The sequence below is a fragment of the Mus musculus genome, chromosome 19, assembly GCF_000001635.26.
Source record: "Mus musculus strain C57BL/6J chromosome 19, GRCm38.p6 C57BL/6J".
In the NCBI taxonomy this organism is placed as follows: Eukaryota; Metazoa; Chordata; class Mammalia; order Rodentia; family Muridae; genus Mus; species Mus musculus.
In genome coordinates, this window is record NC_000085.6 from 56,460,501 (window position 1) to 56,488,136 (window position 27,636).

Here is a 27,636-nt window from a genome sequence, read left to right on the forward strand (position 1 = left end):
CCCTTGCCAAAGGCTAACCAGTACTGTGTACTCCGCTTTTCATGGGGAGCCTTATGCTTTAGGGAAGGTTCTGTAAAGTCAGGATTATCCATCCAAAGGTGGGCATAGTGGCACACTCCTGTAATCCCAGGACTCAGTAGGCTGAGACCGGGAACGCTGTGAGTTCAAGACCAGCCTTGTCTACCAAATAAGTTCTAGGCTAACCTCAGAAACAAAGAGACTTTGTTTCAAAGAAAAAAGAAAGAAGAGAGAGACAGAGACAGAGAGATAGATAGAGACAGAGACAGAGAGAGACAGAGAATTATCCATCCTATTATGCTGATGACTAATGATATCAAAGTCTGAAAGACTACAATGTTAATGAATATGTGGCAAAGCTGATAGAAGCTGAGCTACCTCAGCACTAGGAACAAAGGTAAAAGACTATGTCCTTTTGTTTCTAGAGGTAACAAGATGTAACAATGTAACAGTGATGTAACTCATTAGCACTCTGCCATCTCGTCTACCTATAATATGAGTTTAAAAATACACGCAAACCCCTTAGCTGGCCAATACTACTGCACTGGTCAAATGGCAACTGTTTGTGTATGTTTCTTGCTTTGAAGGGGCCATGTGCTGGACAGCATGCCTAGTCCCTCCCTCCACCAAAGAAACTGCTCCATCATGAATGAATTTGCCAATATTCCTGGAAGCTACTCGAAGGAATGAATGTATTAGAGAAGCCGGGCTTTTGTTTCCTAGTTGGGTACAAAGCAATTCTTCCTAAGGAAGATGTGTTGGTGAGATATGGCTGGGTGGGAAGCAGAGAATTGTTTCAGTGGTAGTCACTGCAGAAGGTCAAGGCTAGGTTAGCATTGTCCTCAATAAGAGTCATTGTTCCTATGGTCCAAAGTCTTGCAGGAATTTTTAAATTTTATTTGCTTTTTTTTTTTTTTTTAAACCAGTTACCTGGAACATCAGGTGTAATGCTGTGCCAAGCCACAAGAAGAATGAAAGCCCAGGACTTCCCCTTAGGCCCCAGTTTCCATTTGTATTGGGGACAAAAGTAAAATCTTCCCAAGGCATGTTGAGAACTTCCTGCTGGTTCACATTTCAAACAGAGCCGGTACTTAATCCACCCTCACACCAGAGCTCACAGTAAGCAGGAGGAGCTCTGGAGCCACACGGTGCAGGTGCAGAGAACTACCTGGTGACCTGGTAAGTACTCGCGGACTGTGACAGAGAGTCTGGAGTCCCAAGGTTGTGGTGATCCGGGAGCTTGTTAACGATTGAGCAATTGCCAATTGGGAAACTGGAAATTTTCCAATTGAGCAGTCTTGCTATTTTAGGCTTTTTCTTTCTAATCTTCTAAGGCTGTAGAACCAGAGGGAAATGGGACCGACCTCTTGGCATCAGACCTATGAACTTCCAACTGGCATGACAATAACAGGCCAGGGTACAAATGTGAGCTCTTCCAGAGTGAGATGGAAGAGCTAAACAGATGGGGAAGGGGGGGCATGGGGCGTGTCTGCTTATTCGGGGCCAGTGACAAGAACTATAAGAAAAACTGGAAAGAGATCGCATCCTCTGTTCCCTGTCTGTCTGTCTGCCTGCCTGCCTGACTGTCTGTCTGTCTGTCATCCATCTGTCATCTCTGTCTGCCTGCCTACCTGTCTGTCTGTCAGTCATCCACCCATCATGTCTGTCTGTCTGTCTGTCTGTCTGTTTTTGAGACAGGGTCTCACAAAGGAGCCCCGGCTGGCCTAGAACTCACAGATATCTTCTAGCCCCTACCCATCAAGTGCTGGGATTAAAGCCATGTACCACTATGCCACACACATTCTCCTTTGTTGAACGGGCAGGAAGTACCACTATCCTGAAAAAGACTGACTTTCAAGTTAGAATCTGGTTCGTGTTCTGAATCCTTAATTCTGTAGAGACTAGTTGCTTAATCTCTCTAATGGCTGTTTCCTTGTCTGTGACTGGATGGTACAGAATTGTAAAAATAATTTAAACTCTAGGTGCACGGCAGGATGTAGTATGCATACCATAAATGCTAGCTATTATTGACCCTCAAATATTATTTGAGACAGAGAGGACCTGGTAACCAGCATTCTCGGGAACAGAAAAGTAGTCCCCATAGGCAACACTGGAGTCCTTTGTGGGCATCATGAGGCTAGAGCTGCCCCCAAAGCACACTTTACCAGGCTTAGTGCGCTAGGAAAGTGGTGCCATTGGAAGGATCCGTGTGCATCCATGTGGAGCCCTGTGTGTTCTGCCTGGGGAGCTAGATACACTTCACCTTGCTCTTTCTCTCTCACGTGCAGGTCTCCATTTGTGAAATAAGCCCCTTCAGTACAGGCTAGTTCTGAGACCCAAAAGTCACAGCGTATTACACAGCTGTGTAAATACCATTGGTGGTGCTCAGGGTCAGGCGTGCCTACAGTCTCCTTGGCACCAGTCAGAGCTCTGGTGCTGGGGAAGGATCAAGCAGAGTTTCTGTACAAACTGTAAAGCAGCAGATGTTCTCAAACCGGTGCTATCAGGAAGATTTTAGCCCTCCCCTAACAAACTATAAAGGCTTTAAAAACAGTTAAGTATTTTATCAGGAACTTCCTTTTTTTTTTTTTTAACAAAGAACAGTCTTATGTGGGTTCTCTGCACCATTACATGCTGGGCTAAATGCTGTATACATGGATGCCCAAGTCTCACATGTGCAGAGACCAGACAAAAGGGGATGCTGAAAAGCACCCCTTCCTAATTACTTCTCTAGGCAATGGCACTCTCACATTGAAAAGAAGTCCAGGAAAACTCACGGGAGTCATCAAATAGCTCTGGCATGGTTCTCACAAGCCAGCCAAGGAGAGGAATGAATGGGCTGATGCTAACTAAAGGCACAGGTCAGCAGGGGAGTGCTCACACCAGGCACAGGTCAGCAGGGGAGTGTTCACACCAGGCACAGGTCAGGAGGGGAGCAATCAAACCTGGCACTGGTCAGCAGGGGAGTGTGCACACCAGGCACAGGTCAGGAGGGGAGCAATCAAACCTGGCACAGGTCAGCAGGGGAGTGCTCACACCAGGCACAGGTCAGGAAGGGAGCAGTCAAACCTGGCACAGGTCAGCAGGGGAGTGCTCACACCAGGCACAGGTCAGGAGGAGAGCAATCAAACCTGGCACAGGTCAGCAGGGGAGTGCTCACATCAGGCACAGGTCAGGAGGGGAGCAGTCACACCAGGCACAGGCTAGGAGAGGAGTGTTCACACCAGGCACAGGACAGCAGGGGCGTGTTCCCACCAGGCACAGGTCAGGAGGGGAGCAATCACACCTGGCACTGGTCAGCAGGGGAGTGTTCACACCAGGGACAAGTCAGGAAGGGAGCAGTCACACCAGGCACAGGCTAGCAGAGGAATGTTCACACCAGGCACAGGTCAGCAGGGGAGTGCTCACATCAGGCACAGGTCAGGAGGGGAGCAATCAAACCCGGCACAGATCAGCAGGGGAGTGTTCACACCAGGCACAAGTCAGGAAGGGAGCAGTCACACCAGGCACAGGCTAGCAGAGGAGTGTTCACACCAGGCACAGGTCAACAGGGGAGTGCTCACATCAGGCACAGGTCAGGAGGGGAGCATTCATACCAGGCACAGGTCAGCAGGGGAGTGTTCACACCAGGCACAGGTCAGCAGGGGAGTGTTCACACCAGGCACAGGTAAACACATTAGTGAAAGACTCAGTAAAGCATTTGCTGTCCAAGCATAAGAACCTGACTTCCCTTCACAGAATTCACATTAAAAAGTGAGATATGGTGGCACATGCTTGTAATAGCAGCAGGAGAGGCAGAGAAAGCAGATGCCAGGTGAGCTCACACCAATGAGAGACCCTGTCTCAAAAAACAAGATGGTTGTCACCTGAGGAATGACACCCAAGTTCGAACTCTGGACTCCACACACATAAAGAGAGAAAAGGCAGGAACCAGAATTGTGATGCCTGTCCTGGCCCCTGATGGTGCCGTAGCTAGTCAGCTTGGACACTTAAGTCTGGAAGCTAACTGTCACCTAACTCCTCTTTCTGACAGGTGAGAAGAGCCAGCCAGATGGAAGCCAGACCTCCAAAAGGCCCAGGTACCTAAGGGCATAGTAGCAGAAGGAAACAGCTGTCCACGAGCATTGATGAGCCAGGTCTACCAGGCTACCCACAAGCAGGCATTAGTTTCCATTTGTAGGGACAACAGGTACCATTCTGGGACAGTGACTCTTGGTCTAGAGAAAGTAGGAGCTGTTGGGTTCCCTTAATTATTTGTAAAAGCTGAACTGTCTAGAAATTTAGCAATTCCTGGCTTTCATTGGCTAAGTGTTCCATTTGGGCCTTGAAGACAATGCCTTTAATAAATTACAGCCCAGCAAAGACTAGGATCTATTCCTTTAATTTTGCATAAAGTTTTCAATTCTAGAAGAGTCATTGTGCTCAAGGAACTCATAATCTCACTGAGAAGTGGAGAGAAACACCGGCAAGGAGCTGTATGGAGAACTTCAGCTCAGCACGTGCCATCAGAGTAACCATGGAACAGGGAGGGAACAAAGTGCTGTGGAATCAGAAGGAAAAGCTGAGGTTGTCGTGGGAATCCTGGGACGTCTCATGGAGAGGTTATTTGAGCTGAATCTCAGGGTGTGTGCAAGGCTTTTTTTTTTTTAATTTTATCTGTATGCATATGTGTGTTGTATATACGCGTTCTCGAGGATGTGTGTGCATGCGTACGTTGGCAGATGGAGTCCTGAGACCAGTGCTGAGTGTCTCCCTTGATTACTCTCCACCTTACTATTTAAGTCAGGGTCTTCCACTGAGCCTGCGTCCTCGTGATTTGGCTAGGCCGACTGACTAATGAGCTCCAGAGAGCTGCTGTTGTCCGACTCTCCAGCCCAGCCGTGAGGTTAAGGATCCATGGCACCACATAGGATTTATGTGGGTGTGGGGGATCCAAGCTTGGGTCCTCATACTTAGGTCGTAAACTGAACCATCTCCCCACTCCTCGGTGGAGGGTTTCGGGGGGGCTTTTACATTTTTTACATCTATTTTTAATTAAAAGATAATCATATCACTTCCTGCTTTTCCAACCTCTGCTAGGTTCCTCCTCACCCCTTCTCAAATTGATGGCCTCTCTTCGTTGTTATTGTTATAAACACGTGTGCACACACATGCACACACACATACACACACACACACACATATATATATTACATATGTACACATAGAGAGATATGTACAAACACATAAATACAACCTGCTATGTCCATTTTTTGTTGTTGTCTATGTGAATATAATTTCAGGGCTGGTCACTTGGTATTGGGTAACCAGTTAGGGGGATCATCCCTGTGAGAGGCTAACTCTCCCTCGGAGATTCCCCCTTCAGGATTAGCGTGTCTATTGAGATGGCATGGTTTCTAGGAGACACGGTTTCACTGAGGACTTCCTGGTCCTCTGGCTCTTACAGTCTTTCTCCCCACTCTCCCTGGATATTTCCTGGGCGCTAAGTGTAAGAGTGTTGCAGATGTATTTACTGGGCCTGAGGTTGCTACAAACCATTCATCTCTACACTGTATCCAGTTGTGGTCTTCTGGACAGCTACTCATTTGCTGTAAAGAAAAGCTTTGGGAGAGAGTTACTTTCATCTGTGGGTGTAAGGAGAAGGTTTAGAATGCAGTTATGAATTGGGGAGGAGGTTCTCTTCTACAGTTCATGGGGTCATCAGTCCCCTGGGTGGGGTGGATACTCTTCTAGTACCAGGTATGATTCTCCTCTAGAAAACAAAAGGCATCCATCCCATCAGAAGAGTTGGCAAGACTCACAGCACTGGATACAGAGGTACAGAGGCAGGATGGTGAGGGAGCAGGGCAGTGTCATAATGTAGGATGGGAGAGAAGAGAGGCTGAGGAGGCCAGACCCTGACCTCCTATGACTGGCAGCATTTTGCATGTGGCCTTGGCACGACCACACATTTTTGACTGCCTGTAGCATTCAGCAGCTTTCCTGTAATTTATTGCGCATCTCCTTGAGGTGGAGAGTCTGGTGTCAGTAGATGAATTCACAAGGGCGAGTTTCACCACAGTCTGCGCAGTGAATGTTCCCTCACCTCAAGCTTTGCTGTTTTGTTATAATCCTATCCTCCAACGCCCAGTCCTTTGTCCTGTCGCCTGGCTCTCTGTCACTGTGCTTGCGAGAGTTTTGCATAACTGTGAGCACACAGTAAGACATGCTCATCTGACTTGTTCTACTTGGCACAATTCTCTAATTCATAATTGAGATTCGTCCACAGTGTGTGTTGGTCTTTTCTCCTTTTCCACTATGTGGATGTGTCATACATAACTGATTATTCATTGACCTTCTGGAAACACTCGGGCTTTTCCCCACCTTTGTCTATTGTAAAAGGATTATATGAACACACATATATATGTATGCATATATACATATAATATATATGTGTGTGGTGTGTGTAAATGCTCATGTGGATGTGTGCATATATGAAGAATGCACACACATGTACATGCTGAGCCTAGAGGTTGGCATCATTTCTTTATATTCTTTAAACTTACCTAGGAGTAGAAATAGCTGGGTCATATTGTAGAAATATATTTAGCTTTTATCAAATGGATTTGATGTTTCAGAAATCTTTAGAGGCATGATTGACAAGCAGCAGGCCCCTGTGTTTAAATCTACAAGTACCTAGTATTTGTCATGTAGAAATCCTATATGTGGGACTGTAGACCAGAGCAGAGCACATGCCTAGCATTCATGATGCCTTAGAATTAAATTCTGAATATTGTCAAGTTTAAATAAATAAGTAAATACCATAAACTATCACCTAAGTGTAGATAACGAACTGACCATCAAGCCTGTCTCCCTCTTTGCACCATACTCCCCTTCCTAGGCAACCGCAGGTCTCCTCTCTCAGTATAAAGTTAACGTATTATTCTAGAATGACCCTACCAGCTTGGCCTTTGGGGGCATTTTCTTGACTAGTGACTGATGAGAGAGGGTCTGCCCCATTGTGGGTGGGCCAACCCCAGCAGATAGCCTTGAGTTCTTTAAGAAAGAGGCTGAGCAAGCCAGGAGGAGCAAACCTGTAAGCAGCACCCTCCATGGCTTCTGCTTCAGTTCCTGCCTCCAGGCTCCAGCCTTGAGTTCCTGCCCTGACTTACCTCAGTGATGAACAGGTACATGACATGTAAACGGAACAGACCTCTCCCTCCTGGGGTCTCTTTCCCTCACGGTGTTTTATAACAGCAATAGAATTCCTAACTAAGATGTCCTTTTTTTTTCTTTTATTTGTGCCTTTTATACTTATAATGTGTTTCTTATAAGCAGCATAGAGTTGGATCTTGCGATTTCATCCAATCTGACAACTTCTTCTTTTAATTCAGGTGTTTAGAGTATTCACATTTTATCTGACTGTTGCTGTGTTCAGGCTTGAGTCTATCCTGTTGCTGTTTTGTGTATTTCTCAGTTGACTTTTGCCCCACCTGCCCCTACCCACACACACCTACCCCATGCTACCAGTCACACCCACCCACACCTACCCCACCCTACTGGGCACACCCGCCCACACCTGCCCACACCTGCCCCACCCACTCCCACCCCCACCACCTTTTCTGCTTTCTTTCTGAATGAACTGAGCCCTTTTAATGATCTTACTTCATCCCTCTCATTAGCTTATTACACTGAGCTATATTAGTTGAATCATTACTTTAGGGATTATATATTTTTAAACATACAACAGCCTGACCCCACGTAATGTCCTACTAATTCACAAATAATCCAGGCTCATTGCTAAGATGTGATCTTGTCTTCCTTCCCAAGCCTCTATGCTGCTATTCGAATCCATGTTATCCATACATCATTTTAATCTGCACAATGCATTGCTATTTTTGTTTAGCTGGTTGAATTACTGAGTGCTTTAAATAAGGGGTGAAAAATCACCTCACATTTAGCCTTGTAGTTTCCGTGTTGGTGCTCTGCGCACCTCCAGTGCATTCCGGAGGGTTTCTGTAGCATCCTCGCGGATAGTGGACGCTTCCTGATGGTGAAATTCTTTCAGAATGTGCATATATGAAAATGTCTCCAAATTGGCTCCATATTTCAAAAATATATTTGCTGCTTATAGAACTTCAAATGGCAGGATTTCTTCAGAGCGGTTAATGGTCTATATGTTCTTGCTTATATACACAAGAAATGAAACTGGAGAGATGGCTCGGCAGGTAAGAGCTCTGGCTGTTCTTCCAGAGGACTTGGGTTTGATTGACAGCGCCCTCATAGAGGCTCACAACCATCTGTAACTCCAGTTTCAGGCCATACAACACCCTCTTCTGGCGCTCTCTGGTTCCAGGCATGCATGTGGTGCTCAGATATGTACGCAGGCAGACCATCTCATTTTAAAAAGAAGAAAACGCCGCTGTTGCTTGTCTTTGTTATGTCGGGACTGCCTTTTCTCTACTCTCTGATTTTGAGATGTTTTTCTTTTAACATGGCTTTGAGCATCTTAATTTTGAGGAACTTTGGAGTGAGTGTGTTTCTTTCCTTGTGTCTTATGTTTCATGGGGTCCTTTGAATTGCTTGGGTCTTGCTTTATAGTTTTAAATTTGTAAAAATTTTAGAACTATTTGTTCAAATATTTTTTTCTGCCTCATCCCCTCCTTTAAGGGATCACAGCTGCTTGCATATTGGACCGGTTGAGGCTGCCCCAGTGCACAGATGCTCTTTCGCATTTTGGACTCTTTTGTTTGTTTGTTTTTACTTTATGTTAATAGTCCTTACTGATACCCCTTCCAGTACTCTGTAATTTTCTTCTCCAGTAACCAGTCTTTTCTAACAGTCTGTGGGTGTAAACCTCCCTGCCCCCAAATGTCGTTGTTTCCATCTCTAAGAGTTCACTTTGAGTCTTTTCTAGCTCATATATCTCCCAAGATTTTGACAGTAACAGTAAATCTCTGGTCCAACCAACGTCTAACATCTGCACCAGTTCTGTCTTGATTAATTAGTTACTCCCTTCATTACATGACCCATTTGTCTGCCTCTTCTCCATGCCTGGTCACCTTTGACTGGTAGCCAGACATTACACATTTTACCTTATTGGGTACTGAATATTTTTTATTCTTATAAATCTTCAGTTTCTTGGGAACAACTCAGTCTCCGAAAACCAGTTTGTGTAAGATTTGTTAGGTGGGTCTGGCACAGTCCTAGAACTCTAGGGCTAACTGGTGCGAGGAATCCTGCTGCAGCTAATGCCCCATGAATTACAAACTTTTCCAGCACAGCTGGAGGGAACAAGCACTTTTCCTGGCCCTGTGTGGGCGTCCTAATCTTTTTAAATCTGTGGCATACACATGCATAGATCAATAGTCCCAGTATGCTGGTACATAAGAGGAGTGCGTGTGTGTGTGTGTGTGTGTGCGTGTGTGTGTGTGTGCGCGCGTGCGCGCTATGAATACAATAAACACATATACACAGTGTAACAAATAAAAGCAGCAATACCTGCTGTGGAAATGGCAGAAGCTCTTAAATATTAAACTGTTTCATTGTAATTACTGGTATTAAAGACAGTTGTTATTATTATTATTAATAGTAGTAGTATTACTAATTATTATTTTGTGGGTTCCAAATGCAGACGCCTTTCATTTAGGAAACCGGTGCTGTTAAAACGGTATTGAAGGGCTTAGTTTTACTCTTGCATCACAGCTGCTTCCCTTTGGTTCAGGAAAGGCCCTCCTTACCCGAAGGCTCTAGCCCGGTGAGTGGAATCAGAGTGGTGTAATACAGCTGTTGAGACCCTTGTGTTCCATCACACCCATGAGACTGCACTCCCCGTCCTCTATGGCCACCCTACCTGTTCCCCCAGCAGAGAGAAAGTACCCCTCCTGCTTCATTTTTACTCGCAGGTGGTTCTTCGAGATGCACAATGCCAAGGGAGATATATAGCTACTATCTTACTCTGGCAATGGAAATGGAAACAAACCTTTGCTCTCCCTAGGGACCCAGGGCAACAGAGCCAGGCAGGTGTGGGCTGAATGTAGCTGCCTCTAAAAGCAAAATGGTGGCTGCAGCTGCTGTTCATCATTTGGTCCTTGTGGTGGGGGTGGGAGCCGGAGCAGCTATTGTGCGTGTTCTTTTGAATAACTGAATAATTTGAAGAGAAACTATGTTTTCCAAACCAAGCCGTTCTTTCCTGAAATTTATGAGAGAACAAACTGAATCCTCTTCACTTTCTTTTATTAGGCAAACAATTTACATTTGATTATGAAAATGAAGTCCATAAACGGGATTACTTCATTAAGTCGCCGCCCCCTCAGCTCTTCTTCTCTGGGGTAAGTAATCGCAGTGGCTTTACAAGCCTCCCACCAGCCTCATGGGCATTCGAAGAGTCCTTGCTCTTCTGAGCTTTAACTGAACTGCAAAACCTTTTCATTTTTCAGACCTCCTGGAAAAAGCGTCTTTTTATTCTGTCCCAGAGTCGGGGAACGGGTCTCAGTCTTTCCTATTACAAAGACCATCAGCACAGAGGTTCCATCGAAATTGACGGGTGTGTATCCAGGCCAGGAAACGTGTGTATCAGCAAATGAGCCAAAGGATAAGATACACGGAAACTTAAACCTGAGCCTCTGACAAAAGTGAACCAAGGGCTTTGGACCTGCGGTAGTGTGTGTGGCTCTAAAAAAATTAAGTAATGAACGGAGTGGGCGAAGGCAGTGGAATGCGTACTTCACGCTGTACATTGTAGGCGGTAGATCTCTCATTCCTGAGAATTCAGTTGAGGGCTTTGTCTCACTTAACTTCCTGGTGACAGAGAGCTCCCGAAATCCACCTCATAGAGCTGAAGTGGAGTTTAAGAAATATTTAGATGAACTTATTTTTTTCTGTCTTTTCTTCAGAAATCATGGACTAGAAATATTGGAAAAGATAGTGATTTGTGGACTCAGGAACCCAACCCAAATCGGAACCTCTGAATTGAATTTCAAGCTGTACGGAGTATTTTTAATTACTGATGAACCAGATCCAGAGTCATAAGTTATTTTTTAAAATAGAAAGAATTCAAATGAGATTCATGATGTGAATTAGACAGCCTTTAAAATGTGGGTCAATGAAATCTGTAGCTTCGTTCCTAATTTAAAGTAGGAGTCTGTTTTCATCTTAGGTTGCTATGTGTATCCGTTTAGTTACTTTGTGTCCTTCTCAGCAGCTCCACTGTAGAAGTTGGTATAAACTGCCAGGAAAAGATGCAATCTGTGCAGAAGATGTTCAAGTGCCACCCAGATGAGGTGATGTCCATCAGAACTGCAAACAGAGACTATTTCCTTATTGGCCATGACAGGTAAGCAGGAAGACAAAAGCCAGTCTGCTGTGTGTTTAACAAAAGCATTATACCATAAACAGACTGTAAACAGAAACCAGGCTGCCAACACAGCACTCTTCATTGTGTGCTAAAATAGCTGTGTGTGTGGTTGTACGAGTGCACACGTTCACTCGTGCACAGAGGGCTACCTTAGCTGTTGTTCCTCAGGAGCCATCTGCCATGCTTTTTGATACACGGTCCCTCGCTGGGGATTAGGCTGGATTGAATTAGGCTGAGCTGGCTCACCAGAAAGCGGCAAGGATCTACCTGTCTCTGCCTCCTCTGCTGGCACTGCAGACACACTCCGCCAGGCCTGGCATTTCCGTGGGTGCCAGGGATGAGATTTAGATCCTCAGGCTTTGCATGGCACACACCAAACGAAGCGATTTCCCAAGCTTTTAAAAAATAGTTTTAAGAATAATTATGCCAGCTGCCTAAGAGTGTCAGAACAGTGCTTAAAATAACAGAGGTTGTAACCTCGGCGTTTGAAGGCTGAGAATCGGGAATTCAGTGCGGGCAGGACCACACTCCCGTGAAGCAGCTCAGAAGGAAAGCAGCATTTCAAGCCTCTCCGGGAAGTGCTGATGGCTGTGGCACCAAACCCTAGCTGTCCTGTGGCATCCCCCCCCCCCCCCGCCCCCCGCGACACACACACACACACACGTGTCTCTGGGTCCAATTTCCCCCTTTTTCCACAGACACCAGTCTCACTAGTTTAGGAGGCACCTCTATTCCATTATGATCTCAACCAATTATTTCTGCAATGAGTCCCTTTCCACATAAGGTGATGTCTGAGGACTAGGAGCTGGAACTGGGACGGGCATAAAGTAGACGAGGAGAGGGTCACAAAGCAATCCTCAACGGCAGTCATCAAAGCCTTCTGTGAAAAACAACTCAGCCAAAAATATCTGTAGGAGGCACACGGTACAGGGAGAGGCTGTGCTCACCTGGAAGGCATCTGCAGTTCTTAAGAGGGGCTCCTGGTGCTAACAGAAGTGCCCAAGTGGACTCTCACATCCACTTGTCTGCTGCAGGGCGAGGTTATGGCACAGGAGGAGGCTGTACCAAGGCAGCCACAGATGCTGAAGCCTTAATGGGTTGCAGTTTGACCCAGAGCTGCCAGGTTTTCTCTTAAATTGTCACGCGGAAAAGAAGACAGGGGGTACAGATTTCGAGGTAGCATGGACCATTTCAACTCCTTGGGGACAGAGTTTTATTTTGTTGGCAGCTGATCCCAAAGCCTGTTCCGAATGCAATCAAAGAACATTCTAGATTCGGAGTGAGTGTGGGAGCTATTGCTGCCAGTGCCAACTGAAACGCTCTTCCTATCCACAGGGAGAAGATTAAAGACTGGGTCTCCTTCATGACACCATACTGCCAGGGTGTTAAAGCAACCCATCAGAGAGCAGAGGTGACTCTATACGGCTAATGACATTCCAGGGCACCTGAACACAGCCCTCTTTCCTTAGAAACAATAGTGGTCCTTTCTTTCTCCTTAGCAACCGGTGCTAATACAAGGAATAAATAAGCAAAGAAACATGCCCCTGTTATTTTTACGACCAACAAAAGGAGAACATACTTTTTGTGCTTTGTATGAGAGCTAAATTAGACCGTCATTGTTTGTGGTAGGGGGAGTGAACGTTAATGGTGGCAATTTTTCAGAGTAGCTCCAAGTATACTATTTTCCACCATTGTGGCTCTCCGTACATAACCAGCTTCCCTTTGAATGACTAAGCCTGGGGAGGCGTCTGTCAAACATTGTTTTCATCTGCCTTGCATTTTAATGTAATGTCTCCTGTGTCAGGTAAGCAGCTGAAGGGTTTTAATTGACTCCCCAAGCGGCTTTGTGAATTCCCCCCCCCCAAGTCCTTTCCTGGAGAGGAAAGCCACAGAGGGAGCTTGGCTACAGGCACGTTTCACGGTGTATTTTTCCAGGTTGTTCCATCCTTGTAGCAAATGCCAAAGAGGAGAGAGAGCAAGGCAGATTCAGTACTGAAAGCAGAGAGGACAGGGTGAAGGGAGGCACCACAGAGAAGACATGCTGGGGGGGGGGGTACTCAGGGTGCCCATCAGGGCCTAGCCGAGCATCTTCAGAAACTTGGAAGTGGGAAAAAGTCGCACTAACAAGATTGGTCATGGCTAATGGACAGCCCTGATATCAAGGACTTGGGGATACCCTGGAGACAGAGAGTCCAGGTCAAGGTAGTGACATGGGGTGGGGGGCATACTGACAGCAATAGGGGAGCAATTGCACTCTAATTATAAAACTTTTTTTTTTTCTAAGCAGGAGAAGCTTTCCCTGGGTGACAGAAGGCCAGTTTCCGACCCCAGTCCTTTCTTGGGCCTCTGCAGCATACCCGAGGGTATCAGACTTGCATCACCGAGGGCCAGTCTTCCAGAGGTGGTAATCGATTTCTCTTCCTTCTGTCTCAGGATTCAGCCATTGCTGAATGAATGGTACCCCACTGCCTCAGGGAGTCAGTCACTGTTGAATGTCCCACTGGCTAGCAGCTTACATTGACCTTGCCCATCAGAGTCCAATGCGCTGATTGAAAGAATCATTCCCGGGCATGAGGCTCCAGAACAGCACTGTAAGCACGAAGACCTAACTCTGGTTCCCCAGGGACTCATGTGGCGCCACTCACTAACTTTAGTGCTGAGGAAGCAGAGACAGGTGTATCCTTGGGTTCACCGGTCAGTCAGCCTAACCTACGTGGTGAGTTCCAGGCCAGTGGGGCAGAGGAACCAATGGCAGGAACTTCTGAGGAACAACAACTGAGGGTGTTCTCCAACCTCACGCACGCGCACGTGCGCGCGCGCGCGCACGCACACACACACACACACACACACACACACACATCGACACACACACAGAATGATTCCTTAATATTTGCCCATTTCCTATTCTTCAGGTAGGCTTTAGCACTCACCTAGCTGACTCTAGATCTCACCCAGTTTGGATGCTCTAGACTGGGGTTCCTTCACTTAGCTTAGCCAGCAGCCCTTCCCCTCCTTCCACACGCAGGGCTCAAAGGTCCCTCGTGCCCCCTGATCTCCTGTCGCCCTGTCCACACCCTCAGGCACTGAGGGGCTTCCTCCTGCTTCCCTTCACTCATCCAGTTAGTCTGGCTTCCCGCTCTCTGTATAGCGTCCCTTTCGTCCTGGCACAATCTGTCTGAGGAAATAGAATGTCCTGCCTGTGGCCGGAAGGGGCGTGTCCGCTCTTGGAAGGGGCGTGTCCGCTTCTGCAAAGCCATAGGGCTGTGCGCTCTCCTCTAGGGATTCGCTGTCTTTCTAGCTTTGGGAATGATCACTAAATAGGCTGGGTGGTACATCCCCCTGCACATCTATCATGTCATCCCTTAGAGACACCACTATTGGCATCCTTCCCTCTGTGGCTACCGAGCACATGCAATGAAGCAAGGCCTCCCATTTTATCAAGCTCTCCAACATTTCAAATGCCTTTTTTTTTTTTTTTTAGTTTATCAACACCCCCAGGCCCGACACTTCATCTCTGTTATTCAGTGAGCAAAAGCAGTGATAGGGACCAGGGCAGACAGACAGATTGGCCTTGAGCAAGTGCCTCTCGCTCCAGTTCATGGCAGACCCCTTTCCCCCCCCCACGGACGCCTTATGGGTGGCTTTTCGGTTTTCCCTTATTTATTGAGATCAAGTAATAGTTTTTTTAACCATCTCAAGTTAAAGTCACCGGTTGTCTTGCTGGGTTTTGTTATTGATGTTGGTACCTCAGCGTAATCTGCTTCGATAGGCCGTCTTCGGCAACTGCAATAGACTATTGTACGTGAAGGGGCGTGGTCCTAACAGCAGCAACGTCAGTTCCACAGCTCTGAAGGCTGTAAGGTTCAAGACCAAGGAGACTCGGCTGGCAAAGGGCTTCTTGCTGTCTCATCAAGTCACAGACAGGCAAGCAAGCGAGGCATAGGGCAACCAGGATGAACTCAGCCTTCCTCTCAGACATGGCATGCAGGCAGACATGGTGCAAGACAGTTCTACATCTTGATCCAGGCAGCAGAAGGGGACTGGTTTCTATGGGCAGCCAGGAGGAGGCTGTGGACTACACTGCCCAGACTTGAGCATATATATATCTCCTCACTCCACAGTGACACACTTCCTCTAAAAAAGGCTACCTCTCCTTCAATAAGGTCACACCTCCTAATAGTGGCACTTCCCATGGGCCAAGCATATTCAAACCACTACAAGCTGAAAGTGCATTTAACACACCTGCCTTATGGAACACCACAGCCTAGCAACACAGCACACTGCAGAGTCCCCAGTTTCCCCCATGATTGCAGAGTTATCAAGGAGCTGAAGCTCACTGTTGCCACCAGGTTTACAAGAAAGTTGTGATACCCATATTGGTAGCCCACACAAAGGCTAACATTCAAAGTCTGAAATACAGTTTCTAGTGAATGCATCTTGCTTTTGCACTCCCTTATGAGAGAAAAAAACAAAAAGACCATAAAAACCTGAAAGTTGAACCATCACAACTCAGGGTTCTCTATGTCTCCGTCTCTCTCTCTCTCTCTCTCTCTCTCTCTCTCTCTCTCTCTCTCTCTCACACACACACACACAGAGAGAGAGAATGCTAAGTTCCATAAAATTCCCAGCAAACATTTGGGAGGTCTTATGAAAGTCCCCAGCCATCAGGCATTGTTCTTGGGAAATTAAGTCACACTCATAACAATTCCTATGCCATGCAGGGCAGCTCCATCAGTAGGCAATCTGGTGTCTGTTAGGGGAGGGAAGGCAATAATTAATTGCTTGCATCTACATCACCTGGAAGCGTATAATTCTGACTGTCACGTAGCCAACACTACCTAATTACACTGCTGTAGAAACAGACAAGCTGTGAACAAAACACAAAAGAGGGATCCTGAGCCAGAAGGAGGTTCAGTGACTCTGGGCTAATTACTTCCTCAGAGGCTGTTGAGAGAGGACTGGGAAGAGATGGGGGTAGGGACACCATGACAAAGCTCTGTGACTTGCACTCCACCCACAGTAGAAAACTTCTTGTTCAGAGTTGTAATTCTTCACAGTAGAGAAAAAATTCCAAATATTAGCTAGGCATATGTGTTCCCACATTAGAGGGACCCAAACTGAAGAGCAAGTTCAAGTCATGTGGGTTTCTGCCTGTCACACTCAAACAGCCTCTGATCTTGTCAACCCAATTGATCTATTATACTTTTTTTTTTCTAGAAAGTATTGGTTCAATTCTATTGAAAAGAAGGGGAGGAGGGAGGGAGGAACTCATTAGTTTCTTCTGTATCTTCCTTATTCAGCATTTAATACAAAAAAGCCTCCAAAGATTCAGGCAAGCTCATCTTCATCAGGATCATGATTTCCACTCAGAACCCACCCAAGATACAGAAGAAGAGTACTATCTCACTCCTCGAAGTTTAGAAGCCTGTTTAGAAGTAAGTCCCCACTCCCTGCCCTGCCCTGCCCACCCCGCCCTGCTCCACCCTGCCCCACTAAGCATTCATTCCTTCAACATATGTGCCCAGCCTCTGTCACACGCTGCTGCCAGAGCCAACAGGCTGAGATTAGGAGGCACAAAGGTAAAGTTGGCAGAGGCGGGTGGCTGGCTCACCATGCTGGCACAGGAGTAGGAGCCAACCATCGCACAAGACATATGCTTATATGATGTTTGGGTTGTGGCAGTGGTGGGAAGAGGGAACTGGTTTCCAGGCAGAAGATCAGAGAAGGTTCTATAAAGGAGATAACATTTAACTACTTGGCAGATTAAATCTGGGACTTAGTAGTCTTTCTATTTTTCTGGACTGAAAGGAAAAGAATGAAAGTCCCTGGGTAATCAGTGTGGGTGTATATGAGACAGCCTGTTGATAGCTAGACGTCCTTCTGAGTGCTGGACCCACACTATGCTCAGCCTGGTGGCCACAATGATGAGCCTCATTGCCCTCTTGCTTTCAGAGCCCACAGCCTCAGTTACCAAAGAGGGTAGGCATTGGGACACAGGGAAGACTGTTCGCTCCTTTTGACTCAATGCAGGCTTCAGAGACCACAGACATCCTTGTCTGGTCAATTGCTTAGGTAGGCTACAGTTCAGAGTGTGTGAATGGCAGAGTAGACAATTAACAGAACAAAAGAGCCAGCCCGTGACAGGCAGTGAATTCTAAATTGACTCTATGCTGAGGGCAGCATGGAGCAAAGGTCTTCTAAGCAGGGAAGTGGTGAGCCATGAGTTGACTTTTAGACACAATGGCCACGAAGCAGTGATCTGTAGTACACACAAATAGAGGATGTGGGAGGAAGGTAGGGCAGGAGGGCAGAGATTAAAGCAGCCAAGTGGGTCACAGAGATGTTGACCAATGTTTCTTAAGCATAGAACACTTCTTTCACCAAAAATACTTCTCTGGGACAACCAAGCCATCGGGTGTGTAGTAGGGCGAGGTTAATATTCTCTGAAGAAGCACTTTCCCTGCGAGGGAAAATGCGTTATTCCAGATGCAGAGAGGCGTGAGGCAAGGTGAGGAGGTGCCTGGTCAGTGGCAGATCTGAATCCTTACATTTGTTCCTCTTGTCTTTAGTTAGAGAATATTGCTGGACCCAATGATTCTGGTGACTCCATCGAATCCAATAGTCCGGACCAAGGTTTCAAGAGAGCGGAGAGCAATTACGTGTCAATGAGATCATTGAGAACCTGGTAAGTGGAGCGGCCTCTTAAATACTGCGTCTAGCTAACCTGCTTTTAGTGGAACAATTACCACCAGTTCACTGTGTTAACTGTTGTATGAGGGTGCATGTGTATTTATATATGTGAATGGTGTGTGTGTGTGTGTGTGTGTGTGTGAGCGAGAGCGAGAGACAGAGAGAGAGAGAGAGAGAGAGAGAGAGAGAGAGAGAGATACACATATGCCTTAAAGCACATGTGGAGGTCAGAGGTCAGAGGTCAGAGGACACCTTGGGTGTTGGTCCTCACCTTCTGCTTTGTTTGAGTCAGGGTCTCTTCTTGTTTCCACTGTACATACCATGTGCGCTGGCCCCACGAGCTTCCCAGGATTCTCTGCCTCCCAGCTTGTCACAGAAGCACTGGGATTTCAGAGGCCTGCTACCGTGCCTGGCCTTACGTAGGCTCTGGAGAACCAAACAGAGGTCCAACTGCTTACACGGCAAACCCTTTACCCACTGAGCTGTCTCTCTAGCTCCCAATTCATTTGTTTAGTTGTTGACAAATTGCTACAAGGCATCACACAAGACTATATCATCACGTACTATTAATTGATTGATACACGCTGGATATCCTTTATTTGAGATGTGTAGGATTATACATGTTTTGGGATTCAGAATTTTTTTCTAGTTTTTGGAATATCTGCATATCCGTAATGTTATCTCTTGGGGAATATAACTCATATAAACATGAAATACATGCATGCTTCATATTTTTGTACATACATACATACAGAGATATAGATATACATATACATGACTATAATCTTATGTAAAAATGTTTTGAGATTGCTTTGTCTGTGAAGGAGAGTCTGATGGTTTGGAGTTCTCCATTTGTAGCATCATTCTGTCACTGAACATTCTAGAACTCAGATGCTCAGGTGAAGGGTGTTCTACCTGTGGACTTAGGAGAAGGAAAATGTGCTTGCTTTGCCTGCATAAAGCCACTTGGGACATCCTCAGGACATCTCTGTCTGTAGAAGTCTTCTGGATTTTATGTCTCTCACTCTGTCCTTCCTGATCCTGTAAATGGTTATTTGGATTCCAAGTCCCAAGTTTAGAAAGAAAGCATGTTTGGCTCTGCCCAAGGTGGGGCTCTGATGTTTGCACAGACTTCGGGACTTTGTTAGTCCCTCATATGGCTGTTAATGGCTGTTAGTTGCTTATATTTCATGGATACAAAGGAAAGCTGTTCATGCATGTTTAAACAGGGGGCCTTATTTAACTTCTTATGCTCCAGTCTCCTTAAAGAATCAACCTCTGCATCAGCCGACGACAACGATGGCCAAGCGGAATTCCAGACAGAGTCAGAGCTGGGGCCTCCCCACCAGGACAGCGGCACAGGAAGTGATCCATGTCTTTCACCTCCCAATTCCAAAGCCCAGACCACAGATGACCAAAAGGGGTCCGCCTCACTAACTGTTGTGAAATTGTCTATATTACTCAAGTAAAGCTCGGATTTCTAAAACTTTGTGGGCCCTAAGAGCGAGGCAGACACATTAAACACACTTTATATTCTAATTTCAAGATAGTTCCTCAAAGTTTCCAAGTCAGCCAAGAACCTGATAGGCTTCAGTGTCACTGATGTTGTGAGCATGGGCAGTGGCTGAGAGAGGGAAGAGGAGTGGTCCCTGGGGTGGGGGTGGCATCTCCAACTATGGTGACATTTTCCCCCCCTGGCCAGTCTTTGAGCGCTAGAGCTTGGACCGTGCTGACCTGTCTAGTATATCTCAAGCCTCTCCCCTTAACATCCCGTGTGAGGCTCCTGAGGTTCTGTGTAGATCCCAGGTGATGCCCAAGGCACTCGATAAGATAATTGTATTTTTTTATTAACCATCTTATTTGTTTACATTTCAAATGATATTCTCCTTCCTGGTTACACCTCCACACCCCCCCTCCATCCCATGCCCCCCTCCCCTTTGCCTTTTTGAGGGTGCTCCTTCACCCACTCACCCACTCCCACCTCACCGCTCTAGCACCCCCTCTATTCCAGGGCATCAAGTCTCCCTCCCCTCTCATTGATATCAGATAAGGCCATCCTCTGCTACATATGTACCTGGAGTCCTGGCTCCCTCCATGTTTACTCTTTGGTTGGTGGTTTAGTCCCTGGGAGCTCTGGGTGGTCCAGTTAATTGTAATCTTAGCTACTTTACATGTCCTTTTGTATGGAAAAATTTCTGGAAGACAAATATGCAAATAGAACTGATGGACATGGTAATAAACCCACTTAGTCCAGTTTTGCCTCCTTCCTCATTGTCTGTCCTCCCACGTTGGACAGGGAGGGATATAATGAATGGCTTTCAGTGCCTTAAACTCACATTTCTTTCTTCATGTGTTCTGGATAAGGTTTAGCTAGAAAATGTCATCTCAGAAACAGAAGGCCAAATGTGTACTCTGAAAGGATAGTTCACAGCCAAGGACAGTTGGCTGTTTGATGTGACTTATACAAATGTTTTCTGTCTCAGCAACATCCCCGATGAGAGCCAAGTGGAGACTCTGAACGTGTTCCTCTCTCCTCGGGATGCCATCGACTACCTCGCTCTGGTAGAAGCAGCAGGACAGATCTGGTAGGTGGGAGCTGTGGATGACAGGAAATGATCAGGAGTCAAGGGTGGAGGAGATCTTTATTCCAAAACACCACATTTGACTAAAATGATATTGGACACAGACTACAGTGTGGTCACAGAGAGGACCTGGAGGCAAAAGCATACTGCTTTATGTGAGGTCAACTTTTGCAGGGGTACATTTGTGAGGACCAAAAAGGCCATCAAATCAGGATGTTTCTGAGTCTTCAAAGGAGAGTGGATGTCAAGGGTGCCATTCCCAGGCATGGCAGAATGAATATTTAACCAATGAAAAGAGAGCAACGTTAATAGGATCTAAAAGAAAAAGATGTGCAGGAGCGTCTACGAGTCCCATACCCCAGTGAAAACCTCTGCTCCAAAACTCTAACACAAAGTCAGTGTGGCAGACATTTTTAAAGCATAATTGCTATATTTCTGATTCCATATCCTCATAGACTGTGACCGGGCGTGGTGACACAGTCCAGTAATCTTCGTACCCTAGATGAAGAATTCAAGGTCAACCGCAGTTTCATAGTAGGTTCAAGTCCAGCTTTAGCTACATAGTGAGACTCTTCCCGCACATCCCCAAATAAATAAGCCTGTTAAATACATTTTAGTGGAGGATACATGCACCACATGCGTGCCTGTTGCCATGGATCCTCTGGAACTGCAGTTGCAGACAGTTGTGAGCTGCCATGTGGGTGCTGGGAATTGAACCCAGGTCCTCTGAAAGAGCAGCCAATGCTCTTAACCATGGAACCATGACTCCAGCCCTGGAAGATTGGATTTTTACATGATAATTCTTTAATATAAGGAATATGCCACAATGTCATAACTTTCCATTTTCCCAAAGTTTTGCATTCTAAGACTTGTAAATAGCTACTTAGCCTATGAGCTTGTCTACGGCCAAACTCCCAGATTTGTCCGTTCACTACGTACTCATTAGAGAGTCGTTGTGCCACGTTGTGTGCCCACTTCTGTCAGACATTTATAGAGTATCCTGTTTTCCTTGGAACTGTGGAGTTAAAATTTTTTAAACACCAACTAAGGAAGCAAAAAAAGGGTAGATCTGTATTGCCAGGGCCACAAAGCCAGGCAAAAAGGATAGTCACATGAGTAAGTAAGTAGAAAATGTACGCCTTACTCAAAACTACAATTAAAGTGTTCCCACTGTGCATAATTATAAGTCCTGGGACAGGAGAGATTAACTACAAACAAAACAAGGGACTGGGCTTGGCAGGGCCTTCATGGGTGCTTTGCTTGGAGCAGGGCTTGAGAGAGAGTGCAAAGTGGGGAAGTAAAGAAGTCAGTCCAAATAGACAACGGAGATACCAACCAAGAGGGCGGACTCAGCAGACTCAGCGGACTCAGCTCTGAGTGAGCGCAGAGTGAGCATGCGCATTCCCGCTCTGCCAATGAGCTCTGTCTTATGTCCCTATTGGATGCTGTATCCCCTGCAGTGTGGCTCGCTGGGAAGGTCCTCCCCGACTAGGATGCTTATTCTACCACGGAGATCATATCTTGGCCGTGAATGACCTGAAACCCCAAAGCCTGGAGGAGGTGTCCTTGTTTCTTACCCGATGTATCCAGAAGGAGGTGAGTCCAATAGTTCAGCCCAGATCAGACCAAGTCGGTGACAGGAGGGACAAGATCAGGGTCTCAGGTGGAGTCTCAGACCTACCAAGGCTCACCTTTCTGAGTGTTGGTTTTCTCATGCAAAATCTGACATCTCTGTGCCTTCTGTGCGGAGTTATCACTAAAATTCAACATAATACATGGCTCAACGCTCAGTATCTGTCAGTTTCCGTGGTGTTCATCCCTTCTTAACCCACTTTGATTTCTAGCCCAGAGACCTTTGGACAGTCACCATCTTCTCTGCGTTTAGCATCTCTCTAAAGTGAGGAGCAGAGCGAGAATTCTTCATTCATTCATTCATCCATCCATCCACACTCATTCATTCATTCATCCATCCATTCCTACAGTTTTCAAATTGCATTCCTTGAATCTCTGGGATGTGTCTGAAGGAAAGGTTCCACCCCCTGGGCTTCAATGAGGGACATTCACATTTATCTTTTATAAAGCATCCAAATATGGGACTACCCTGTCAATGTTCTTTGAAAGCACAGAGCCTTGACTTGATATTTCTACAAACTACAACACTAGAGACCCCTCTCCAGGCTCTATGATCTCAGTTACATATAATGCATATTAAGGACATGTCTTGTCTCTTTTTCATCACTCTGTAAGCCTGCCAGTTGGATGGAAACAGTTATTATGGCTATTATGTAAAAGGCTAGTACCAATCAGGCATGTGACTAAAGTAGACACACACCTAGTTACTGGCAGGGCCAGGATTCATTCATTCATTCATTCATTCATTCATTCATCCTTCTCCTCGTGTTCTGCTGAACATCCGACTATGCTATCCTGGATGCTGTTTGTTATAAGGCGACTAAAATGGCCCCAGCTCATAGATCAGTGGATTAAAAACAAGAACAGTAGGAACTTCTTAGGGTACAGTGTGTGCTTGGGACACGAGAGACTACAAACAACAGACTGGTCTTCAGAGGGAGGACAGGAGGCTTTCTCAGAAGACATTGTATTTGGCTAGAGATTTCAATCCCTGATGCAGAGAAGAGCTTGGCTTGAGGGTCTTAGTCCAATAGTCCAGTAACTTATAATTTATGGCATCTGCCAATAGTCTATACTGTAGTCAAATGGTTAAAAAACAAAACACGTGAACCTTCCAGAAGTTACTGGACATTACTCTGACCCAAAGATTCAGACATGTGCTCAGCAATCAAGAAGAGGGGTTTTGACTGGACTCACATCTAACCCTCTGCCTGGGCGTGGCTACATCATACCTGCCAGTCTAGACTCCTCTCCTGGGCTATTTCTGTCTTCCTCGCTCTACCTGAGAACAACTCCTACATAGGACTGACCACTATGGATACCCACCAACATGATTATCTAGAGCAGCGATTCTCAGCCTATGTGCCACAACCCCTTTTGGGGGGGGGGGTGGAAGACTAGCGACATTCTCACAGGAATCGTGTCAGATATCTTGAATATAAGATATTTACAGTATGATTCATAACAGTGGCAAAATTACAGTTATGAAGTTGCAACAAAAGTAATTTTATGGCAGGGTCACAACATCACGAGGAACTGTATTAAAGGGTCACAGCACGTGGAAGCCCGAGAGCCACTGTTCTAGAGGATCAGAAAATTCAGCTCTCTCCCCTACTCCTGGCTTTCTTTGTTTATGTAAAAGTAGATAGCCAATTCTCTTTTAAAATTCGAACATGTGGTTCTTGGGAAAAGAAAAAAAAATGTTGGAAAGGGACCTGTGGAAGCAATGGCAGGCATCTCCTGTGGCTGACATGCCTGAGCCAGCCACATCTGTTGGGCCACAGTGAAGAGAGACGGAAGGCAGGCATAGGGATGGGCTGGAGAGAGCAAGAAGAAAGCATGACAACATTTTAGAGGCAGAGGAGATGGTGTGTGTTCTTCCTTCTGCCTTTGTCTGGCCCTCTCCCATATGGCGGTCTCCTTTGGATGGACAGGGTTGCAGGGGCCCTTTGATGTTTTTTTGGAGCAGCTGTGGCTATCTTAGACTTCTATTCCTATAAGAAAACAACTTGGGGAACTAAGGGTTAATGTCTCATATACTTCCACACCATCGCCCATCACCAAAGGAAATTAGGGCAGGGAGTGACTGGGAGGCCATGGAGGAGTGCTGTTTGCAAAGCTGCTCTTAGTAGTTAACCTGTTCTGCTTAAATAATGTAATGGCACCAGGACCATTCACCCTGGGATGGCACTATTCACAGTGAGCTGGGCTCGTTCATGTCAGTTATCAATTAAACGTATCCTCCAGCCGATCTAGAGGGGACATTTTCTAGTTGAGGTTCTGACTTCCCAAATAACTCTGCCTTGTGTCAAGCTAACATAATACTAGCCAGCACAGTGGGCTGTCATCACATTTTAGAGCCTGCCTAGAAGCTTAGGCCAGCAGATGTCAGAAAATAAAAGTCCAAGTTCCACTTGAACGCACAGATCATCTGCGGCTGCCCTTGGCTCGTTGCAGCGCATCGTAGGGTTTCCTTCAAGAACAGACGCAAGGGGTTGTGATCATCAAAAGAGAAAGAGCTGTAAGAATATGCTCTGGCGGGGTGTGGGGGAAGGGGGTGCCTCAGCGGGCCCATGCCAAGGCATCCCTTCCCCCTAAGGGGAAGACACACACAAGTATAGTATAGAATAGATTTTATTTAGGGCATGGGAAGGGGAGTTAAGAGGGTCACAGAGGCAGAGAAAGGCAGAGAGAAGGAGAGATTAGAGGCTTACCATAGAAGTCAGCCATGGCCACATGGAGAGAGGAGGTACGGGAATGGGGAGAGAGGGGGCACAAGGAGGCAAGAGAGAGGCAAGAGAGCCAAGAGGGTAAGAGAGAGACACAAGGGGTATAGTTGATGGCTGGTTGAGAGCTGGGGAGTCTGAAGATACTCTTTGGTCATTTAATTATTTCCGGCGGTTTGTCTTAGAAAGTGAAACTCTCCATTGGCCGGATCCCAAACTCAGAGAAGCTCCACGCTTCCCCCTGTGCATGCTCCTTAAGACACCAGTTGGCTGAGTCTGTCCAGCGGGATTTGCCAGAACTGGAGAGGACACCAAAGAGGAGCCCTGCCATCAAAAAGAGTCAGAAGGAAGCTGCTGGGGAGTAGGCTACTGCAGGCCCAGGACACAGAAGGATGGAACCTGGGCCACACACAGCCGTGTGACTGGAGACAAGGCTGCATCTGTCTCTGAGTCACCACTGAATTAACAGTGGGGCCACTGGCCCCACATGAAATAATGACTAAGGAGTAGAGTTAAAACGGAAGGGCTGATTATCTGAGATTCTGCCCCAGACACGGCAGACATCATTCAGTAAATCCCTGGTCTAATTAATAGCTGTGTGCTTCCGAGGTCACAGTCCACACAGCTGGCTCTTCGTTAGCCATATCATTTCAGGGATGCAAGAGAGTGAACGTGTGTCGCAACCCTCCCAGACACTTCCTGTGGCTCAGCAACCCAGGAGTGGGAAGCTGAGGAAGTTTGGAGCTGTATCCAGCCAAGATGTGCTTGCTCTAAAAATAAATAGGAAACTATGTTTGGACACTCTTAATTGATTGGTTTATTGCCAAATCAATTCTGCAAAGCCAAAAGAATCAAAGGCCTTTCAGTAATCAGGAATGAGAGAGAGGCAGTGAGCTGAACACTAATCAGCTTGGGGACTGTTGGTGCGAAGGGGGATTTAGAAAATGCATCTTAGCAGGCTGTCCTTTCAGGGGGAAGAAATGAAGGCTTTGGAAGATAGTGATACTCGATCTTCATGACTCTTGAGTTCTGAGCGGTTCGGGGAACAGAACCACAAATCTGGTATCAGCTTTAGAAAGAACATTTCCCTGGCCTTTGCCTTGTGTGTGGGTTTAGCTTAGTAAAGACCTTTGGCTCGCAGAGGAGACATTCAGTACGTGTTCTGTTATCTAGATTATTGCCAGTGTGAAATGTGCATGTGTACATAAACCATGGAAATAAATAAAGTGCCATGTACAACTGTTTCAAATCTCATAAATAAGAAATCAAGCCACTTTGGTGAGGAAATTAATAAATAAATAACCATCAAGGCAAAACTGCTGGAATCCAGCTGTGGACGTGGATTCATGGACTCTGAAATCCACGTATCCCCTGCTCTCTATGTGCCTTCAGGGAGGCAAGGAGGAATCTAAGGACCTAGAGTTGACTATCCACCCACTCACAGCATCGTTGAGACAGATAAACATGACTGTAGGTCCTTCCCAGCACGTGATCAGCCTGCCACCCTCCCTCAAGCCGAGACCCTCCCTCCTGCCACAGAATGAGAAGGGGGAGGTCTTGATGTCAGGACCACGCTCTGGGTGCTTCTCCTATTCAAAATGTCTGCTTATCAAAACAAAATTGCTGGGCAAACTTCCAACCCAAAATTCCAATATGGCAGCTCTGGTGTAGGCGTCTGGAATCTGTATCCTAATGCACTCCTGAGGGATTTGACCAAGGAACACAGTTCCTTGGTCGAATCATCCCAGGGGCTCAGTGGAGAACTTGTGCTCCTTGAAGAGGACCAAGTTAGTTTTCAGCAATGCTGAAGGAAGCAAATGATCATCGCTCCACCCACCTCCAACAGAGAGCGGGGCCTGAGGAAAACAGCTCTGTTTCTCCCCTTGCTTCCTCCTCTGTGGAGAGCAACACAACCTCTCCTGGAGGACGGAACCTTCTTGACTGGGCTTAGGTATGTGTTGCTGGTGACTGAGATGGACAGGAGAAGCCCACCATTTCACCATTCTCTGTGCTGTTCCTCAGAGTCTGTCTGATCTCACTTCCTCTGTGCCACGCCTTTCCTAGAGCTGGAAGCAGCTACACACCCTGTGGCTCAATGGCAGTTCTTTGCTGTGGTTACAGCAGGACAACTCCAGACCTAGGAATGGAGATGTTTGTCTTTATCTGTCATTGAGATAAGAGTACAACCCAAGAGCCTACTGAGAGGTGGCTGGAAAAGCCATCAGGCCAGTCTTGGCAAAGGTTGTGTCTTGTGTTATACAATTTCATCAAAGTGAACTGCACCATTCCCATTCCTTCTGCTACCCATGGACAGATGCACAGTCAAAACTCCATCTGTAACCTTTTTTCACTGATGTCCGTATTGACCCCATTCCAAGTGGATGACCATGGCTGATGCTGCAAAGAGCCTGGTTCAGTTGTCCCTAGGAAAGATGGCCCTCTCTACTTAAACAGCAAGGAGAAAATTAGAATGGCTTGGAGTCATGCTTGGCTGTTTCATCTTTGGCCTTTTCCTAGTTAGCTTTAACTGTCAACTTGACATAGGTTAGAGTCACTTGAGAACAGAGTCTCAAGGGACTAGACTGGTTTGTAGGTATGTCCTTAGGGATTATCTTAATTGTTCATTGGTGTGGGAGTCCCTGCCTACTGTGGG

The 27,636-nt window shown here is 46.4% G+C and overlaps 1 protein-coding gene across 4 annotated transcripts in view; it reads left to right on the forward strand.

Annotated features, from left to right (window-relative positions):
- The window catches only part of Plekhs1 (pleckstrin homology domain containing, family S member 1), a 29,455-nt gene extending 3,226 nt beyond the window's left edge, over positions 1–26,229 (forward strand). Inside the window, exons 3-15 of one of the 4 annotated variants that reach the window (XM_006527018.2) lie at positions 945–1,197; positions 4,052–4,097; positions 10,240–10,328; positions 10,437–10,543; positions 11,198–11,332; positions 12,689–12,764; positions 13,641–13,754; positions 16,654–16,788; positions 17,923–18,038; positions 19,302–19,508; positions 20,527–20,628; positions 22,086–22,221; positions 25,169–26,226. In XM_006527018.2, the coding sequence (XP_006527081.1) occupies positions 4,070–4,097; positions 10,240–10,328; positions 10,437–10,543; positions 11,198–11,332; positions 12,689–12,764; positions 13,641–13,754; positions 16,654–16,788; positions 17,923–18,038; positions 19,302–19,508; positions 20,527–20,628; positions 22,086–22,221; positions 25,169–25,348 (1,425 nt within the window). In that variant the 5' untranslated portion in view covers positions 945–1,197; positions 4,052–4,069 and the 3' untranslated portion in view covers positions 25,349–26,226. Of the gene's footprint in view, positions 1–944; positions 1,198–4,051; positions 4,098–10,239; positions 10,329–10,436; positions 10,544–11,197; positions 11,333–12,688; positions 12,765–13,637; positions 13,755–13,786; positions 13,945–16,653; positions 16,789–17,922; positions 18,039–19,301; positions 19,509–20,526; positions 20,629–22,085; positions 22,222–25,168 lie in introns of those variants that run through there. The other 3 variants (NM_172641.3, NM_001164263.1, XM_006527022.4) reach the window with 3 other exon arrangements.
- Positions 26,230–27,636: the final 1,407 nt, after the last annotated feature.